Source organism: Musca autumnalis, unplaced genomic scaffold, assembly GCF_047663935.1.
Source record: "Musca autumnalis isolate F117 unplaced genomic scaffold, ASM4766393v1 scaffold_1, whole genome shotgun sequence".
NCBI classification, from domain to species: domain Eukaryota; kingdom Metazoa; phylum Arthropoda; class Insecta; order Diptera; family Muscidae; genus Musca; species Musca autumnalis.
Genome location: NW_027411644.1, coordinates 114,278,545 through 114,299,863, shown reverse-complemented (window position 1 = coordinate 114,299,863; position 21,319 = coordinate 114,278,545). Strand labels below are relative to the sequence as shown.

Here is a 21,319-nt window from a genome sequence, read left to right as displayed (position 1 = left end):
CAGATCTGTAAATTTTCCCACTGTGCGAGGGCTACTAAATAAATTTCATGCGTAATAATACTTTCTTACCTAGTTGGCCCATTACAGAACATTTGTTCCATAAGCCGGACTAAGAAAATATCTCAAATTCTCTCTGTTTGTTGCTTCGCTTTCTGGAATACCGCGCCTTTTCAACTCTTCATCCACTTGTTTGCTCCATCTAAGCTTAGGCCTGCCAATTCTGCGTGCACCGCCACGTGGCAGGTATATATGCGCCTTTTTTTGCGGGTTCATCATCGCTCATTCTTATGATATGGCCTAGCCAACGCAATCAATCTATGGCTATATGGGGGCTATATCAAAACATGGGCCCAGGGCCTCCATTTTCAATACCTTTAATACTATTGATATAAGAAAATTTTGAGCCAAATTTCGTCAGCCTACGTCAAGTGGTTCGGCAGTTAAAGAGTTTTTACCCTATATTTGGGTAAATACTCGAAATTGGGGTACCCTTATATGGGGGCTATAAGAAATCGTGAACCTACGTTGACAAATGTTTGCAAGGATATTTGATACTCATTGAGGACTCACTGTGCCAAATGACAGCAAATTTGGTTGTATAATGTGGCTAATAGGTGAAAAATGCCTTAAATCGGGAGGTACGTCTATATGGGGGCTATATCAAAACATGGACCCAGGGACTCCATTTCCAATACCTTTAATACTATTGATATAAGAAAGATTTGAGCCAATTTTTGTTAGACTACGTCTAGTGGTTCGGCAGTTATAGAGTTTTTACCCAACATTTGGGTAAATACTCGGGTATTTACCCAAGTATTTACCCACTTGTTTAAAGTATTATAAAACTATCCATTTTGAAACGATTTCACAACCTAAACCCAGAAATAGGGTGTAAGATTTTGTATTGGCGATTCAATATAGTAAATACCCAAATAAATACCCACAAATGGGTATTTACCCGGTATTTACCGGGTATTTACCCATTGGGTATTTACCCACTGTCCATCTCTATGTATAGCAGATACAGCTCGTGGTTCACACGACGTCGATATTCACGTCAACGCAGATTGGTCCATAGATCTTTCGAAGAATTTTTCTCTCAAACACCCCAAACACTGCCTTGTCTGCTTGCGCAAGGGACCATACATCAGCACGGGTAGTATCAGTGTTTTGTAAAGCGTTGTTTTTGTTTGACGAGATGTGGTTATTTTAAGCTGCTTACTTAAGCCAAAGTAGCATCTGTTGGCCAATACAATTATTCTCCTTATGTCACAAGTCATGTTGTTTGTTGTGTTTAAGGCGGTTCCGAGGTAGGCGAAGTCTTTTACTACCTCAAAATTATAGGAACCAACGACAATAGTTGGTCCGATCTCTATGGACGCATTGCGTGTCGACACCATCAGTTACTTCCTTTACCGAATGACCCATGTTGTCAATGTCATCGACATAAGCAAGCAACATATAGCTGTTTGTATGTATTGTGCCACTTCTTTTGACATTCGCATCTCGTATAACCTTTTCCAGCAGAATGTTGAATAAGTCACACGAGAGGCCGTCTCCTTGCCTGAAACCTCTTTTGGGACTAAACTCTTCGATCTGGTCAATGGTGGATTTGCCAGGTCTAAAGCCGTATTGGTATGACCCAATTATTTCGTTGAACATAGGCTTTAGTCGTTCGCACAGTATCCCTGACACTATCTTGTAGGCAAGACTTATGCCCCTATAGTTAGAGCATACAGTCTTATCTCCTTTCTTGTGGACAGGGTACAGAATGCTCCGGTTCCAATCGTCGGGTATTCGTTCTTCCCGCCAGATGGTGCTAACTAGCTGATAAATACACCTTATCAGTGTGTCGCCTCCGGTTTTGAACAACTCGGCTGGTAAGCCATCGGCTTCCGCTGCCTTATTATTCTTCAGCTGGTTTATTCCTGTCTGTGCCTCATCTTGCCTGGGCCGCATACATTCAATACCATCTTCTGGGATTGGATTTGTGATATCTTGGCCTTCTTCGCTACTATCGGATACCAACAGTTTGGGAAAATCTTCTTTCTATATCCTAGGCACACTATCTGCATCAGTTACCAAATTACCTTGCTGGTCTCTACAGGAGGATGTGCCCATGCCAAAGCCATCGGTTCGATGTTTCACTCTTAGGTGGAACTTTCGGACTTCATTCTGGCTCCCTTACATCTCGATTTTTTCATCCTTTTTATTTTTCTCTTTTTCCTGCGGAAAAGACGTTTCTCTTCTCTACTTTTCTCCTGATACCTCTCTCGTGCGCTACGCGTTGCTACTGATTTTATAGTAGACCTATATGCCGCATTTTTCTCTTCGGTCTTTGGTATCCATGTATGGAGTTTGCGGCTGTTTGCATGGAGTGGGCAATATTTTGCCATTGGCTGAAATGTTATCGGGACGAGGAGTGTTTTCATTAAGCAATTGGGCTATTTGAGTGGAATATGCTTTGGCTACCTGTTGTGTTTGCATCCTACCGATGTCGAACTTCCGCCTTGAATCTGTTCACGCTTTATTTGCAACGTTTAGACGACAAATAACTTGTTGGAACAAAAATATTCTTGTTGCAACAAAAGCGAAAAATATTGTTTCTCAGCGTGGACTCATCACTAAGCTCTTTTATGTATTAAGATTTGCTATATGAGCATGCATTTCATGTTATGTTTCTATGATAGTTTTGAGTGTAAGATAGCGCTTAAGTGTTATGATAGGGATATTATTAGGACCTCGTTATGGTGGGAGATTAAAGATTCCCATCCCAGTTTTTCCTGGGTTCATCCCTAGCCCTCTGCTTTTTACCCAAGTATCCAGTCCTGCTCTAACGACGTTGCAATAGACCAATACTCCGAACAATTTTGTGTACGTCTGTGTCTTACGGGGGCCCTTGAAGGTAAACGTGCTGACTGGAAGATATTTTTTAATTACCCATTTTTTCGCACTTCGATGAGTCTTTTGCAGGGTTTAAAAGCCAGCATCTAAAACATTAGCATTAGCTGTAAACTTCAACTGCTAGATAATATTTACACACGGCTAAATAAGCAACCAAACGCATATTTATTTTTGTACATTTTTGCTTATTTCGTTTTTAACGCCTAATCTTTTTTCGTTAGGCATAATCGACAACAACGCTACATATATAGCAGTCGGCTGACCATTCCTCGCAGCGAATTAGCAACAGAGGGTGTTTTTTAGCAACAGAGTTGCCAACGCAGTAACAAAAAAGGTGTCATTTAATGTCAAAATGTCCCAATCATATGGTAGAACCTAAAGAATACTAATTATTATTGTTTGAATGAAAAAGTGGCATTAATTGTATCGTGATTTTTAATGCATTACACTGGTAACCCTGATCTCAAAAACAATTGTTTGCTGAAAACCTGGCTAAGCCGTTGAAACTTTGTTGCTTATTCTCTTTTCTGATATGTGTTGATCATGTGTGCTGCAAAATATGAGTATGCATGTCCGATGCTATTTTATTATAGGGACAATATCAAATAGCATCAGCATCGCAATATTTTTGTGAAATTTGTAGCTACATGTTGCCGTTGTTCATTGTTGCTAAACATATTTCGAAGAAATTTTAGAAGGCAAAGCTGCAAATATTCGGTGCTTTTGCTAATATGGCGTTAGCATTTTAAACCCAGGTCTTTTGAGGAAATGATGATAGGCTTTGGTTTAAAGTCTTTAGGTATTTGCTAAGTTTCCCTGCTTTGGGTATGAAAACAACCTTTACTTGCCTGAAACTCATTGCTATGTCGTTTAGGGATAAACCTCTACTGTAAATGTACGTTACCTCTCCGCGGTTTGCATATTTTTTTATTTTGGCCCCGGAGATTTGTAGGTAGAGAAGCTGTTAATTTTAATAATATTTGCTTGCACTTCGATCGTTATATCCGAAGAATTTCAAAAGATTCTGCTGATTTTTAAGTGGAAGTTAAGTGGCCCTTTGCTATAACGTCTAACGATTTTATTATCGATTTTATTCTGGCTATAGCCTTTTCGTACCCCTTAACCATACACTTGAATGGCTGCCAAGATTCGCTTTGATCGTCGACTTTGCAGTCTTTTCGTGATTGTATTCGTAGTTTCGATAACTTGGACGTTGGTAGATTTTTTTAAATTGGAGATCTGCTTTTGGGACATTTAGGTCTACCGCTCCTGTTATTGTTTTTGTCTATTGTCAATGACTCAGGGTATTTAGCTATCGGCAAAATCGGCTGATTCTCCTTTGGCCTGTTTTCCTTTATAATAGGAATTGCTTATTGGCAAAAACTATGAGAGACTAATTTCCAAATTTTGTTCAAAATGATGTCAAACTATTCCATATAATTTTTTTAAATCCGTTTCATAGGCGTGTATAGATTGGTTAACAGTTCGTCGTAGTATAGGTAGGCAAAGAAAATAGTTTGAACTTCTTTCAGAAAACATTACTATAGAGCAGCGTCTCCCATAATATTTCCATCAATACTACAGCACGTCTGTATGCATGGGTGAAAAAAACAACAAGCACATGATGTTCATCGTTTGTTTATGTACACGTACACTGTACGTGAGAGAGAGAAGCAAATGCATAGATAACTCAGTGGGCGCCCTAACTAGACTGTCTTTGCAAAGAAGCGCGTCCCTGCTATAGAGTATGGCGTAAAAGAAAACAGAGCAAATCAAAATTCAAAACTTTATCTGAGATATTGCAATCGTTGAATATTTTGATGTCTCTGCTATTAATATTTTTCATGCTAGTGGACATAAAACTCTTTATAGGCACTGGAATATCTCTCTATTCGTATATAATTTTGGTAGAACATTTATTAAATATGTATGTATGTATGTATGCCATTTAATTTGAAATCTTGATGCGAATTCCTCTTTCGTGCTTTCGCATCAAAATTATTGCACGGGTGATTATTACGAAAGCCACGTGGCCATATAAAATTAAATGTTCTTTGAACTGTCCCAATGTGCCCCTTGGCGACTATAATTTCTTGCTGCTATTCCTAGGGAACAGCCACAGCAAAAACAACAAATGTGATTACGACAATGATTTGAATATAAAACGACGACAGCATTAATTTGAATTTTAAATGTAGTATTTCGTAAATTTGCAAAACATAACCCCAACCAAATGAAGCGTTCGTCGTATACTTGGGGCAGGCAGGCATACTAAATGTCTCCAGCGTCGCCCAGTTGTCTCTTTGCTAAGAATTCTTGTGTGGATGTGTGCCGTGCGTGGCAGGATTATGGTGATGCCTTGGAATAAGAATTAGCCGTCTTATGCTGAACATAGTAATTAACCTAAAGTTCAAAGGTCAAATATTCAAGAAAGCAATGGTGAACTATTGCAAAACATAACCACACATTCATACAAACACATACAGATGTACAGATATGTATATACTTGAGAGGATGTACCAGCACGTTTGTATGCTCTATTTATGTGGGCACTTAAAAAATATAATAAAAACGCCTGGAAATACAGGAAATAACTTGTTTCTTAATTTCACATCTTTTGCAGTGTTGTTGTTGTTGTTGTTGAATCTCAGCATCGGCCGGCAACAAAGAATAATTCTTGGCAATCTGCAGCATTTAAAATAAAAATGCTAAAGACCAACCAACTAAAGATAGTTGTTGTTCTGTGCATCATCTTAAGAAGTAGTTGGACTAATGATGCCGTTATTTTAATTAAAGACAAGGAACCACGTCTGTCATGACGTCAAATGAAGCATAATAGTGTAGTAGTGTTAGTGTGAAAATTCGTCGCCAAAAAATGATGTACGAAATTTTAAGATGGGAATGAATTTAAAAATGTTTTTCTTTTAATTTATAAATATAAACTTAAAACCTTTTTGTAATGTGTATTTTAATTTATGAAGTACAAACAATCGGGTTATAAAAAAAAATAATAATAAAAACATAAATAAATAAATAAATAAATAAATAAATAAATAAATAAATAAATAAATAAATAAATAAATAAATAAATAAATAAATAAATAAATAAATAAATAAATAAATAAATAAATAAATAAATAAATAAATAAATAAATAAATAAATAAATAAATAAATAAATAAATAAATAAATAAATAAATAAATAAATAAATAAATAAATAAATAAATAAATAAATAAATAAATAGATAAGTAAATAAATAAATAAATAAATAAATAAATAAATAAATAAATAAATAAATAAATAAATAAATAAATAAATAAATAAATAAATAAATAAATAAATAAATAAATAAATAAATAAATAAATAAATAAATAAATAAATAAATAAATAAATAAATAAATAAATAAATAAATAAATAAATAAATAAATAAATAAATAAATAAATAAATAAATAAATAAATAAATAAATAAATAAATAAATAAATAAATAAATAAATAAATAAATAAATAAATAAATAAATAAATAAATAAATAAATAAATAAATAAATAAATAAATAAATAAATAAATAAATAAATAAATAAATAAATAAATAAATAAATAAATAAATAAATAAATAAATAAATAAATAAATAAATAAATAAATAAATAAATAAATAAATAAATAAATAAATAAATAAATAAATAAATAAATAAATAAATAAATAAATAAATAAATAAATAAATAAATAAATAAATAAATAAATAAATAAATAAATAAATAAATAAATAAATAAATAAATAAATAAATAAATAAATAAATAAATAAATAAATAAATAAATAAATAAATAAATAAATAAATAAATAAATAAATAAATAAATAAATAAATAAATAAATAAATAAATAAATAAATAAATAAATAAATAAATAAATAAATAAATAAATAAATAAATAAATAAATAAATAAATAAATAAATAAATAAATAAATAAATAAATAAATAAATAAATAAATAAATAAATAAATAAATAAATAAATAAATAAATAAATAAATAAATAAATAAATAAATAAATAAATAAATAAATAAATAAATAAATAAATAAATAAATAAATAAATAAATAAATAAATAAATAAATAAATAAATAAATAAATAAATAAATAAATAAATAAATAAATAAATAAATAAATAAATAAATAAATAAATAAATAAATAAATAAATAAATAAATAAATAGATAGATAAGTAAATAAATAAATAAATAAATAAATAAATAAATAAATAAATAAATAAATAAATAAATAAATAAATAAATAAATAAATAAATAAATAAATAAATAAATAAATAAATAAATAAATAAATAAATAAATAAATAAATAAATAAATAAATAAATAAATAAATAAATAAATAAATAAATAAATAAATAAATAAATAAATAAATAAATAAATAAATAAATAAATAAATAAATAAATAAATAAATAAATAAATAAATAAATAAATAAATAAATAAATAAATAAATAAATAAATAAATAAATAAATAAATAAATAAATAAATAAATAAATAAATAAATAAATAAATAAATAAATAAATAAATAAATAAATAAATAAATAAATAAATAAATAAATAAATAAATAAATAAATAAATAAATAAATAAATAAATAAATAAATAAATAAATAAATAAATAAATAAATAAATAAATAAATAAATAAATAAATAAATAAATAAATAAATAAATAAATAAATAAATAAATAAATAAATAAATAAATAAATAAATAAATAAATAAATAAATAAATAAATAAATAAATAAATAAATAAATAAATAAATAAATAAATAAATAAATAAATAAATAAATAAATAAATAAATAAATAAATAAATAAATAAATAAATAAATAAATAAATAAATAAATAAATAAATAAATAAATAAATAAATAAAAATACCACGCCAGTACCACGGGCGAAATATTGTCCTTATAACGAAAATGCGTGTTTTAGTTCGAATCGGTGAAAAAGTTCCCGCGCCGACACCGATTTCTAAGGGCCTTTGCGTAATTTTTTTCTTTGTAAAATTTTTTTGAACAAACATTTACATTTTACATGTATACGTATGATTTAATTACGTTTAAATAGACTCTTAGTTATCACGATTTGGCCATAATGAAGATTATATTCAATTTCAACCAGAAATACCTTATTTAATAACGATTTGCTATGATTATGGAAAACATAAACGAAATAACAGCAATGAAAAAAACTTGTATTGGTGCGGGAACTTGGGAGAAGTGATAACGTATTTTTTAAAATTTCCATGCTCTACACGGCTATGTGGTGGTATTTTTGATATTTGCAAAAAATGCATTTAGACAGAAAATGCAGACATCGATTTGTTTAACCACTCTAAGCCCCCATATAATTTTACCACCCGATTTAAGGTATTTTGAAAATGTTAGCTACACTTTTTGACCGAACTAGCTGGAGTTTGACATTGCTGCACTATAAATTGTCAAGATAGGTCTGCGCTTTGGTATAGCCCCATATAACAATACCTCCCAATTTAAGGTATTTTGAGGATTTTTGCTAATTTTTCGCACCAAGAGATCAAAAAACTACACCACAAATGGTGGAGATAGCTCCAAGTTTTGGTGTAGACCCCGTATAAGTTTACCTCTCGATTTAAAGTATTTTAAGGCTTTTCGCTACATTTTCCGTCTGAGTTAGGTGAAATTTGAGTTTCCCAAAGCCAAAAAACTTCTCCAAGTTTTGGTATAGGCCCCATACAACGGTACCTCTCGATTTAAGATATTTTGGGGATTTTTACTAATTTTTCTGACCGAACTAGCTGTAATTTGACATTTGATGTTTTCAGTGGCCCCTAAACTTCTCCACTAAAAATCGTCAACATATATATATAGCCCCCATATAATGGTTCCCGCCGACTTTCATTATTTTGAGGATTTTAGCTTCATTTTTTTACCGACATTTTTGCACCTAACAGGAAACTAATTATTCCATCTTAGTTCAGAAAATTCGGCCCGGCCGAACTTAATGTTTTCTACTTGTTTTTGTTATGTATGGGATTACTGCCGAGGTAGATTAGCTTAATGTGTATATACCAGCGTAGAATAGCTGTGCCTTGCCCTATATGCATGCTAATAACTCTCTTCTGGGAGCAAATAACTGTATGTTGCTAGAGGTATTCACCGCTCATCATGAGCTTTGGCATTTTGTCCTAGGCAATGGCCGAGGGGTACAGCGCTGGACAAGCAAATATAAATCTCCACATTTTGCACGGTGAATGAAGACGTTCTCACGAACATAAAATGACATTACCACAGCTCGGCAGACAACACCACGTCTTATAAATGACGTGTCCTGGGAACCCGTCATTTTGCTTAGTTTAGATCATATTTCTAACATCGTCTCCGTTAATAGACCAACCGACTTCATATCCTTTGACCTTTTCCGAAACATGGGAAAGTTAATTGGCAAGTGTTCAAAGAACTTGCCAATCACCGTTTCAGAGAGATGCTCAGTCCCTCAGACCCTTGGTAGCTGGACAATTTTCTACGACATCATCACAGCAGCAGCATCTCGCTATTAAACTGCTGATCGAATACCCGAAATTATACCAAAGTTCCTAGCAGTGATTATGATGTGATGATCTCTTTGTACGAACCCTGAAGACCCAAGTGTTTGGGAACTTACTCTTGAAGTCAACAGGTTACTAGGCGAACATAAGCGTAAAACGTGGTTACATCACTGGAAGCAATAAGATTAAGTAAATTTTGATCATTGGTTAAATCACTCTCGTATCCTGGAAATAAGCGCGATATGTTAACCGACAGTTTATAGAGCACCCCGTCGGAGATAGGTCGAAGAGGAGTGTGCAATTCCGTATAAAAGGACTCTCAGCCTACGATGTGTGATGAGGCAGATATAATCCCAAACGCGGAGTTGAGCATTTTTCAAGTATCTTCAATTTGTCGTTACGCACCCACATTGTTCCAGAAGTTTGGAAAGTTGGCAGGGTGGTCCCGCAACTGAAGCCAAGCAAAGATGACAGAAGCGGCGAATTGTACATGCCCATTTCACTCCTGTGGCCAGTAGTGAAGTTTCTAGGGGCACTACTCCATGTATTTCGTACGAGAACCAGAACAGGCCTTGAAAACAAACAGTTATGGTGGATCTTGACCTAACAAAGACCTTCGAATCGTCAATAATGTCCAATTGTTCCAGGACATAGAGAGGACTTTCCTCGAGTTGTGTTTGAAATGTTGAAAAATTAACTATGTATATGTGTCGACACCAGTCTTTACATCTGAGAGATATGCAAATATCCGGTTCTATATCATTGTTATCAACATGGACTGTTGAAATGAGGTTCACCTGAACTACCCCAAGATACTGGTTACACCAACTCGTCCGCGTAACTCACTGATATTTGCGACAAGACCAGAAGTAGAAAAAAGGACCTCAAGTTGCTGACCGGCCACACTTAGGGGGCTTACAAAGAAACCCTATTGACTTATTAGTAAGCAATAGGACGATCTGTGGCAAGCTATACGGCTCCAGTGTGGTATGTAAATGTTAGCGGTACGCAGTGGAAGAATATTCGCACCTGGCCTAAGTTTTGCACGATATGCTGCATCGGATCAAATGCCCAGCTAAAGCCACTCACCTGTTTTCCGATGTCTTATAGACGCAACAAGGCAGATTGCTGAATTTTGGAATCTGCCAGAATCATATAATAGAAAAACGCGGTTCCTATCCACCATTTGGGATTAGGATGGCCTTCACCGTAACACTTAAGCAAGGAATAATTGTTTCACAAACATCCCAGAAGGGACAGATGAGACTTCTCTCATATCTTATATTAGCTCAACTGTTTATCGCCGAGTCCGAAAGGCGAGTCTTAAGATACAGTCGAAACGCTTATAACGTCGTCGTTTATAACGTCATATCGGTAATAACGACGATATCCAAAAGTCCCAAATCTCTGGGGCCCTTTATAGCCCTATCGCTTATAACGACATATCGGTTATAGCGACAAATTTCGTGGGTCCCTTGACCGACGTTATAAGCGATTTCGACTGTACGACTACTCAGGAAATGTCGCCTACATTACACTGAGGGGTATTTTGTAGGGTTGTGTCGTTCATGAACGAACCGGTTCCAAGAAACGATTCCGTGAAAAGAACGAACGGATCCGTATCCAGCACATTCGTTTATGTCGTTCATGCCATCAGGGATCTAGATGGCCAAGACATTGCTGCTTACAAAATTAGCAGCAGAACCACCATAATTTGTTTTACACACAAAATCTACTTACACAAGCTGCGTTAGCGCAAGCATCACAAATTTGCACACACAAAACAATCAATGATTCAGTTAGCTCATATCGTTCAGTAAATTATATCGTTCATCTCGTTCTTTTAGCTTCTCTGGATCTTTTTTGCTTCTTTAGTTCATATTCAAAATCGCCACTAGTTCAAAATCACCACTAGTATTTTGCCACCGTTGAAAATTTGATGTTGGCCTGGGAATCCAAAAAATTTTGAAGTTGTTTGTGGTCGGAATTCGGATATTTGTATATTCCTCGCGTGGAAAATAGGAATTCAGCCTTTCACAAATGACAGCCTGACGTCAAGATCGTACTATCTTCCGCATATGTTACGATCTCAATGACGTCTGGAGGTGGCGGAATACAGGAGATGTAGAGGTTAAACAGTTCCGGCGATATCACCTCACCTTGGGGAACTTGTTCCTGAATTTCACACATATGTACATATAATTGATTATTATCCAACGTTTCAGACATGGCCGGAGGGTTGTCTGCTCGATGTCCTCAAATAGCGTGGAGTGCTTGACAATATTAATAAGTTAAGCGGCTTATCCTGGTTGAGTCCTCGACAAATATGTGTGGTAATGGAGTGCAGCGCTGTTGTCGTGCTATGCTGCTTACGGAATCCATGCTGATGTTCGGCAACTGGATAGCTTTTTCTGACGCTGGGGAGGACCAATGCATTTGTTACAGACTACAAAAGCGAAATCGGTCTGTACGATTCACCTTTGCTGGCATCCTTGGCTTCAGTAGCGGGACCACCCTGCTCATTTTCCAGACTTCGGGAACAATGTGGGTGGCTAGCGACAGGTTGAGAACTTTAGTAATATACTCGGGTCCCGGTACAACCAGCAGTTTTAGCATTACCATGGAGATTCCATCAGGGCTCAACGCTATGGATGATTTAGCGTTCCTGATGACATTCGCAACATCATCCATTGTAAATTGTGTTGGTTCATCTTCGGTAGGAAGAGATGTGATAAGATGTAGAACTCTTCTTTTTGCCCTGCCATTGCTGGGGTGCTCGAAAAACTGTCGACTGAAAAAAATTGCGTATCTCTTCGGATCGGATTACTTTTCCGGCACCAATGTTGCAATTCTTCAGATGATTTTACCACTTGTTCCGCCTATGCTCACCGACCAACCTGTTAACTTCCGGTGTTAGCTCCCTGACTCTGGGGTCACTGGGGTTGGCACGACGAAACTCATTACCCTCATTTACTAATTTCGTCGCCTCTGCTGGGAAGTTTGGGCTCACTTCGGCGATTTGACCTGCAGGTTTATGGTGAGCGGCTGCAGCAGTGATGATGTCTCGGAACGTCCTTTCTGCTATCCGAACATCAGAATGTTTGGACAGATCTCTGAAGCGGTTATTAGTGAATACTGAGGTGGCAGTCGCTGGCCTGAGCACGGGTATTGTATGGTTCTGGATCAATCCGGTGCGAAAGAAACCACTGCCGTGGGATTCTTTCCATATAACTGTGAATATGCGCTTCATATTAATCGCGAGACTAATTTTTGACTATGGGAACTTTAGGGAAACTTTTCGAATTTAATGAATGTTTTTCTTTCTTTTTTATTTCGCGCCTAACAATCTCCCACTTCACAAGACCTCTAAAAAGTTGTCCCTTAAAAAAAAAAACAAGAGACTTATTGAAAAACATAAAACTTACCCTTGATTTTATGTTCTACATCTTAAGAGCAACATTGTTGTCTTGAATATCACAAATATAAATATTTAATTCGGTTTTATCTCAAGTAGGTTATTATGCTGCTGTTGTGTTTGACAACTTTGAAAAGGGGGCGGGTAGAAAGAAATGTATGAAGGTATTGTGTTGTCATCGTCGTAGTCATAAAGATGATAATGGCGGCGGTGATGATGACGGCGATGATGGTGGTGGTGCTGGTAGTTGTTAAGATGACCTCAGATGATTTGAAATATTTTTGCTGGGTTAAGATGATAACCTAAATACCGACATGTTGCATGTTCAAGAATATTAATTTCATATGACAATTAAAGGACTGTGAGAGAATTCAAATAAACTCTGCGGTATGCACAATGTTTTAGTCTGTGAGAAAGGAGAGCGGAAGAAAAATAGGAAATAAATTAAATAAATATTCAGATGAGAGAAATATATATTAGTATAAAGCTAATCTTGAAATAAAAATGTATTAAAAATGTTGTTCCTATAAGAATTTTTTCTCTAAATATATTCTCATCTTCCATTCAATTTTAATTTTTATATCTCTTCTTGTATCTTTTTAGCCTTTTTAGATTATAGGATAACATCGTCACACACACATACACACCTCCATAAATTAAATTAAGGTCAACTCTCAGCCTGGCATTTGTAGCAGATTATATCTGCTCAGAGAATGCCATATGAAAGAATGCATCACACACAACTTCATCAGACGACAACCGGTAACGGTATGATGGACTCGTTAAGCCTGCAATTACGGGATGCGGAAACGCGTCGTGCGGAAATCGAGAGAGCACATCAGGTAAGCCCAGAGGGCAAATTAAGTGATTTATTTAATAAATTAACTTCTGATACCCTGAAACTAACAAAAATCACTGAATTGAAAACAAAACTAAATTTGAAAAATAAAATTTACAGGAAACCTTGGCACAAATTCGTACACTCAGCTCCTCGAGCAGTCGTCAGGATTTAGAAGCAATAGAAAATTTACAATCTCGTGCCAGAGAATTGGAGAAAAAGGTATGTTGCGATGTTTATGAATAAATTGATTACTAATCGTTTTCAAAGAAGTACAGTGGATCATGGTTATGACGAACTCAAAGAGTTACTGAGGCAACCAAAAAAGTATTACTTTCGTTTACTATCCCCGCTAGAAATTCGGGGTTATTGGTTGGCTACTAAAAGAAGTAGTTCATATTCGGTTACTAAAAGTCGTATCTATTTTTGTGGCCAAAAATAACTACTCTTGTTGAAATAATGGGTCAGTAAGGACATTTGTAATGATTTTTTGATTGGAACTAACCAATTTATACCCAATAATTTGTTATACCTATTTCAAACATGCTATAACCATGTACCACTGTCAATTGTCTAAAAATCAAAATCATCCAACATTTCTTTGTGTGTTTCTTTCCCTTTTCACCATTAGGCTGCTTTGGAAAATGTCCGCTGTGAAGAGTTACAAATTGAACTATCAGCTGCCATGAAAACTAAATCTGTCCGGTCCAGCAATGAAGCAGATCTCCATAACATGGCTGAAATGCGTAATGCAGCCGAGATGAGAAATTTAAATGAAATGCGAAACATTCAACAAGAGATGCGCAACAATGCTGCCGCTGCAGCAGCTGCCAATGCCGCCGCCTCCAATATGAGAAATATGTCTGATATGCGCAATGCAGCCGAATTGCGTAATATGACCGCCTCGGATATGCGCAACTTGACCGAAATGCGAAATATCAGCGAAATGCGTCAAATGGATATGAGACATGCCGCCTCAGATATGCGCAGTGCAGCATCGGATATGCGTAATGCCACCTCGGATATGCGTAATATGTCTGATATGCGTTCAACCATTGGCAGCGGAGTTACGTCTAGTGCACCACCTGTCTCATCGGGCACCACAACTTCAGTTACCTGGGCACCAACGATCGGTCGTGAAGATCAGGGCTCGGAGATTGATATCATAATGGCTAAAATTGAACAGGCACGTTTATCCCTAGCTAATGTATGTCGGTTTCTTTTTTGTCTTGTCTAAATTTCACTTTCTGCAAACTCAGACTGTATGAATGGTTCATGAAGTCACAGTTAGTAATACATGCACCCTGATAATCCCGATGCTTAAAGAAATGCAATTCGCACGTTTTAGTATTAAGTTGTAGTTGTAGTTCTACACAATTTTCACAATATTCCATTTAAATTTTTTACGTGTTTAATACATATTTTGTAGGGATACCATACGCTGTTACGGGTTGAAAGGTCTATACAGGGTCGTGCCAACGTGTAGATTGGAAGGTTTAAATATGTTCAATCTACCCAACTCCAACTGAAAACAAGTTTCGAAATTTTTCCACATATACCACAGAACAAATATGTTTCAGACAATAGGTCTGTGTGGTTACTTTCCCAGCAAGAACTTTCTTGAAGTGTAAGGAGTTTTTATTCTCTTTTGCAAGGAAACTGTAAAAAGTAAACAGACACCTTCCCAGCAAAAACCCACAAGCAATCAGCTGACTTGCCAAAACAGAACAATTTGTCCGCCATCTAAGGAACCAAAGCAAGCAAAAATTTTGTATTTTATTAAAACTAAAAAAGGAAATGGCCCAAAAAAAGAATTTTTCCTCTCTGCAACTTTGTTCTCCAAAAAAAAAAAAAAAAACTATAAAATTTGGCTTGCTCTTTCCACAGTAAAATTGTTTTTAATTTTCACTAACATAAATCACCGAATAATTAAAAACAGATGATTGATTGTTTTCAGGAAGAAGAAGAGTTGAAGAAGAGAAGAAGAAGTGCTTGCTAGAAGAAATTTGTCCAGCAAGAATTTGCAAACTCTCAGTAAAAGAACTTTCAAAATATCTCTCTCGAATCGCTCTCTTTTGCTGGACATTTGTGTTAATTTGCAGCGAATTTAGTCATGTAAGTCCGTATGTCTAGCTGGTTGGGACGTATGATAACGCACGACTTAGAGAAAGTGCATATTTACACAGATAAGGGACCAAAATGTTCTGGAAACCCTATTGTCACAAACCAATATTTTTTTACGAATTTTCGAAAAAAGAGAATTTCATTCTTCTAGGCATAGTTGGGGTGACGGCCAATACGGCCCTGACCGGCTTTAATATGGAAAAGCAAAGGAATCGTTTTGATCCCTCTTTCATCTCAAGTGGGCACTGACTTTCCCGTGGTGTCAAATGGAAGGTTGCTTTTAACACCCGTCACCCGCGCGTTCACCCATAAGAACGTTAAAAACCTGGGTTGGGGTTGGGCTTGTAACCCATCCCTCCAAAAACAAGAGAGAAACTTCAAAGTGAGGCTTGGGTCACATCATCCTGTAAAGACCAGCAAGGTAATTGGTAACTGTTACATGATATGGAAAGAGCATCTTTCAAAACAGTTGGTATCCAATAGTAGCAAAATAGAGTTGTATAGTTCATGAACGAACTAGTTCAATTGGATTATTCATTGAAAAGAGCGTATGAACTAAATCAGTCTATATAGTTCATTATAGTTCAATAGCTCACTGAACTAGAATCAGTCGGTGACTGTACGATCAACGAACGAACGCACAGAGGGGAAACATAGGCCTAAAGTTGCTCTAAACTCAAAATATGAAAATCGGTTTTTATGACAAAAAATGTTGGTAAACGGCAACCAGACTCTTTTCTACATTTGCTGTAACCATCCTCGACTTTGTAAGATTAACCAATCCAATGCATCAGTCGATTGAACTCAGCCATACTGAAAACAAAAAGTAAATTTTCGAAAACTAAGAAATTAGGTGAACATTAAAATGACATTATTTTCGCGAAAATTGATATTTTTCAAGATTTATTGTTTTTGTACAGTCCCCGAACAAGATTAGCATTTAAAATTTTCAGATTGATTTTACATCTTTGCTCTTGAATAATGGTGATACATATCCTCTTTATCAATTTTTTTTATGATAATTTTTAAGATTACTACAATTTCAATAGTAAAAAAGTCTATTTCCCCGTCTTTTCCCGACCATAGTTTCTTCTAATGTTTTATGCGCTTGAGTCTCAAATATCAGATTCAATCATAAAAAATTGCGCATATTTGCGCCATTCCGAAAAAATCTAATTTTTCTCAACTAAAATATGAAATATTTTTATATTGAATTGCAAGGTTTACTCATACTAAATTTTGTTCCGCCGTATAACCGGGACTCTTATTTATCAGACTAAACCAACACCTATCAAATATGTTTGCATTATTCAGAAACATTCACGGCTTTTCTCATGTGAATTGAGAAAAATTTAATTTAAGTAAGTTTCAAAAAATAAAATTTGGAATGAAATATATGCATATGGGAATATATATACATCTGTACCGATTTGTTTGAAAATTGGCTCAATGTTTTTTTAGGCTAGTTCAGGTTGCATGTGTCAAATTTCAGTGATTTTGGTGCATTTTTATCTCACATCAGATGCGAATATATATGGAAGCTGCATCCAAATCTGGACCGATTTTCATTATTTTCTATAGGATTAATCCTTGTACAGAAGATATGCTTTGTGCAAAATTTTGTATCAATCCGACTATAAATGAGCTTTCTAGGGCTTTTGATCAAATTTTAACACAAATTTCCCCTCTGTGGAACGATTCGCAATCTAGTTCAACATGTTGTTCACAAATTCATAAAGTGACGCCGTCGTCTGTTTTAAGTGATGCCTTCGTAATGTGGTGATTTTGTTTAAGTTTTGGATCAAGCTCTCCGAAAATGAAGATATATACAAAAACACAGATACATAACATATTCCAATATGTCGAATCCATTATCTATTGGATGTGCCTTGTTTGTGTAGAAAAAAAGGAAAAATAAAAGGAAACACACGCACAAAGCTTCTCCGCAATGACAATTTCTACACACACACAACATAAGATTTTTTGCCAGTCGCCTAAATGAAGGACATCTTTTCTTATGCGTTTTCATCAAACGAACGATTAAGAGCCGGTGAACGATTCTGATCCGAATGATTGAACTGGTCAGTGAACTATGAACTATATTACTGAACTAGTTCAATTAAAAGAGCTAACCTATTGAAATTGTTCTTTCAAATGAACTAGATTGTACAACTCTATAGCAAAGACGACGAAGATACCGCAGATCCAATTCCAGAAGATGGTATTCAATATTTACCGGCCGGCCAAGATGAGGTAAAGAAAGCAATAAACCGGCTAAAGAATAATAAGGCAGCTGTTAAAAGCCGGAGTCGACACACTGATAAGGTGTATGCATCAGTTAGTTATCACCATCTGACAGAATAAACGCGTACTCGACAATTGGAACCTGTGCATCCTGTACCCGGAACACAAGAAGGGAGATAAGACTATGTGCTCAATATACAGGGACAATCATTGTTTACCTTTACTGTTGCCGGTTGTGTTAGTGAAGACATCCAAATTCTTCGGTGAATAAATATTAAAATAGCCACTTCCCAGTTCATGTTTTGTTGTCGACACATCGCTCTCAACTTGCTGCACACACTGTATATGAAGTTTCGCATCCAAAAGTTCCTGGTGAGCTGTTTTTTCAACAATTTTAAAAGTTATTTACACTTAATCACAAGAAATTTACTGGAAAGCTATCCAAATCTACTAACACACTAAACCAAAATAAACAAACCATCTGTACTGTTCTAACGAACAACAGCTGATTGTCGAATCGATAACCATCAAACCAATATCGATTATTTATCGACTAGTTTACACTATCCTACATTTCAAAGTTAATGAGTCTTAAGAGAACACTATTATCGACATCTCCAGAGGAAATTGTTGGTACACCGAAAAAAATTTTATCCTGCCAAAAAATGTCACAAACCAGTAATCAACAAGACGTATTCTCTTGGAACAAATTGTGCGAAGTATTGGATGACAAGTTGAAGGATGTAGCTAAGAAAGAGGATATAAATACTTTACGATCCGAAATAGACGTACTTAAACAAGAAAACGAAACTTTTAAAAATGATGTTAAATTGCTATCGAAAAGATTGGAAGTTATTGACCGCAAATCTCGTTCCACAAGCATTGTTGTAAACGGCTTATACTGCACAAATACCAATGCAGCAACGAATAAATTTCTTGATATCTGCAAGAGAGAGTTAAATGTGGATGTTATCATAGCTCATTGCAGGATGCTATCTGGAGGAAAAACTGTTATATTCACTCTGGACTCATTTAGTCAAGTTCAAGCTATTTTATCCGCTAAAGGCAAACTGAACGAGCATCGAATTTTTATCCACAAAGATTACACATACGACGAACAAACTACTCGATACAACCTGAGACAGATCGTGAAATCGTTATCAAATAAAAGAGAATTTAAAATCCGCCAAGGGAATTCTGTATATATATTAATGATAAAAAATATACATGGCTTAATGGCAAAATAATTGCTCAATCAGAATATGATGCAAAATTCTTATCAGACATCCTGTTTGAATGCGGCTGCACCTACGTTGTGTTACACAATACTAGTACTAAGAATCATAATGTTAGCAATAATAACAACCAATAGCAGTTTGAACCATGCCATTTATTGTCCTACAATGTTGCAAATCTCGAAAACTCATTAAAATTTGGAAATTTTGTAAAATATTTAAACAATTTTGATATTTTCTTCCTATTTGAAACCCATGTTGTTCGAAATAAGCAGTCTAATTTTCAATTCACTTTTTTCAAATTATTGCATTCAGTGGGTTGATGCCATTAAAGTACATAGAGCTGGTCGCGCCCGAGGCGGCTGTCTTTATGGTTTTAAGAAAGAGATTCGTCATAAATTTAGTCTGAAATTTATCAACATTTATGAATACACTGTACTATCGGCCGTTTTGAATGGAAATATATTCTATTTTATCCCTTCATAGTTGTATACTCAGCCCACTACTGTTTTCCTTATATTTAAATGATCTACCAACTATTCTCCCTGGAGGCGTTAATGTAGCAAATACAAATATAAAAATTTTACTGTATGCTGATGACATCGTCTTATTGTCGAACTCTCCTCATGAGCTGCAAGACATGATTAACGTCCTACGTGATTATTGTTTAACGTGGAGTCTAACTGTCAATCTCACAAAATCGAAAGCAATGGTTTTTCGTAAAGGTACACGCATTTCTCGAGATTTAAACCGGCATTTCGGCGATAAAGTCATAGAAATTGTAAATTCTTACAAATATCTTGGTGTTGACATAACATACAATCTGTCATTTAGCAGACATTTAAAACAAAAGCTCTCCGCATCAAAAATAGCCATAAACTCAACATGGTCCAAATACCTAACAAACAAAAACATAAAACGCGCCAATAATTAAAAATATTTGATGCATGTTCTAAGTCAATAATGCTTTATGCAGCCCAAGTTTGGGGGTATAAAAGGTATGACAATGTTGAGAAACTTTTCGTTTTTTTCATAAAAAGAATTCTATTTCTGCCGGAAAATACACCCACGTATATGCTTCACATAGAAACTGGATGGAACACAGTGTATGCAAACTCATTGAAATTACATCTTGATTATGTGAATAAGATTTTACGTTTCGAGACCAACATAGATTACCCCGTATATTAGCAGAAGAGATTCTCAACCAAAACATCAGTTGGGCCGCAGAATGGTCTAGTCTTTGCTCTTCTCTCCAATATCATCCGCCGGACGATAATGTTCCCATCTGCCGTTACTCGAAAGAAATAATAAAATTACTAATCTATAAAGAACACCAAAATTTCTGTTTAGCAGCTTCAAACTCTCAGCACCACGATTTGTTACTGTCAATTGAATTATGACGACACTCCTATTAAAACAGCTCAACTTTCAACTCGCGCGACTAGTATAATTGTTAAAGCTAGAGGTGGTCTGCTAGATCTAAATGCAAGATGTTTTAGAAACGGTACTATATGCAACATGAACGTGCCAGAAAATACATTTCATTTTATCGGTATTTGTCCTATATATAGAGAATATAGGATTGCTTACTTTAATAAGGCTGTTCTTGATTTAAATGAAGTTTGTAGGATATTAAATGGCTCGAATTTTGAATCCCTTCATAAATATCTAGAAAGTTCTATGAAGTACAGAAATTTAATATTAAATGAATTTATCACTTAAACATTAATACAACCTAGTGTAAACTCAAATAATTTACATAATTTTATGTTAATACCTTTTTATGGCTTACAGCATTCTGCTAGCCAAGTATATTATAGATCGATTGTTACTAATATAGTATTCTATTATGTTTTAATAATTGTAATCTATTAATAAATTAATAATTAATTATACAGGGACATAAGGCTGCTCCCTATTGCTTATAAGATAGTGTCAAGGATATTGTGCGAACGACTAAAGTCTGTGAACAAGGAA

General features: G+C 34.4%; 1 protein-coding gene across 1 annotated transcript in view; it reads left to right on the top strand.

Moving 5' to 3' along the window:
- LOC141390767 (uncharacterized) overlaps positions 1-15,547 on the top strand; it is a 116,885-nt gene extending 101,338 nt beyond the window's left edge. The window contains exons 3-5 of the mRNA XM_073963733.1: positions 13,502-13,740; positions 13,857-13,958; positions 14,368-15,547. Of these exons, the coding sequence (XP_073819834.1) occupies positions 13,612-13,740; positions 13,857-13,958; positions 14,368-14,973 (837 nt within the window). The 5' untranslated portion in view covers positions 13,502-13,611 and the 3' untranslated portion in view covers positions 14,974-15,547. The remainder of the gene's footprint in view (positions 1-13,501; positions 13,741-13,856; positions 13,959-14,367) is intronic.
- Positions 15,548-21,319: the final 5,772 nt, after the last annotated feature.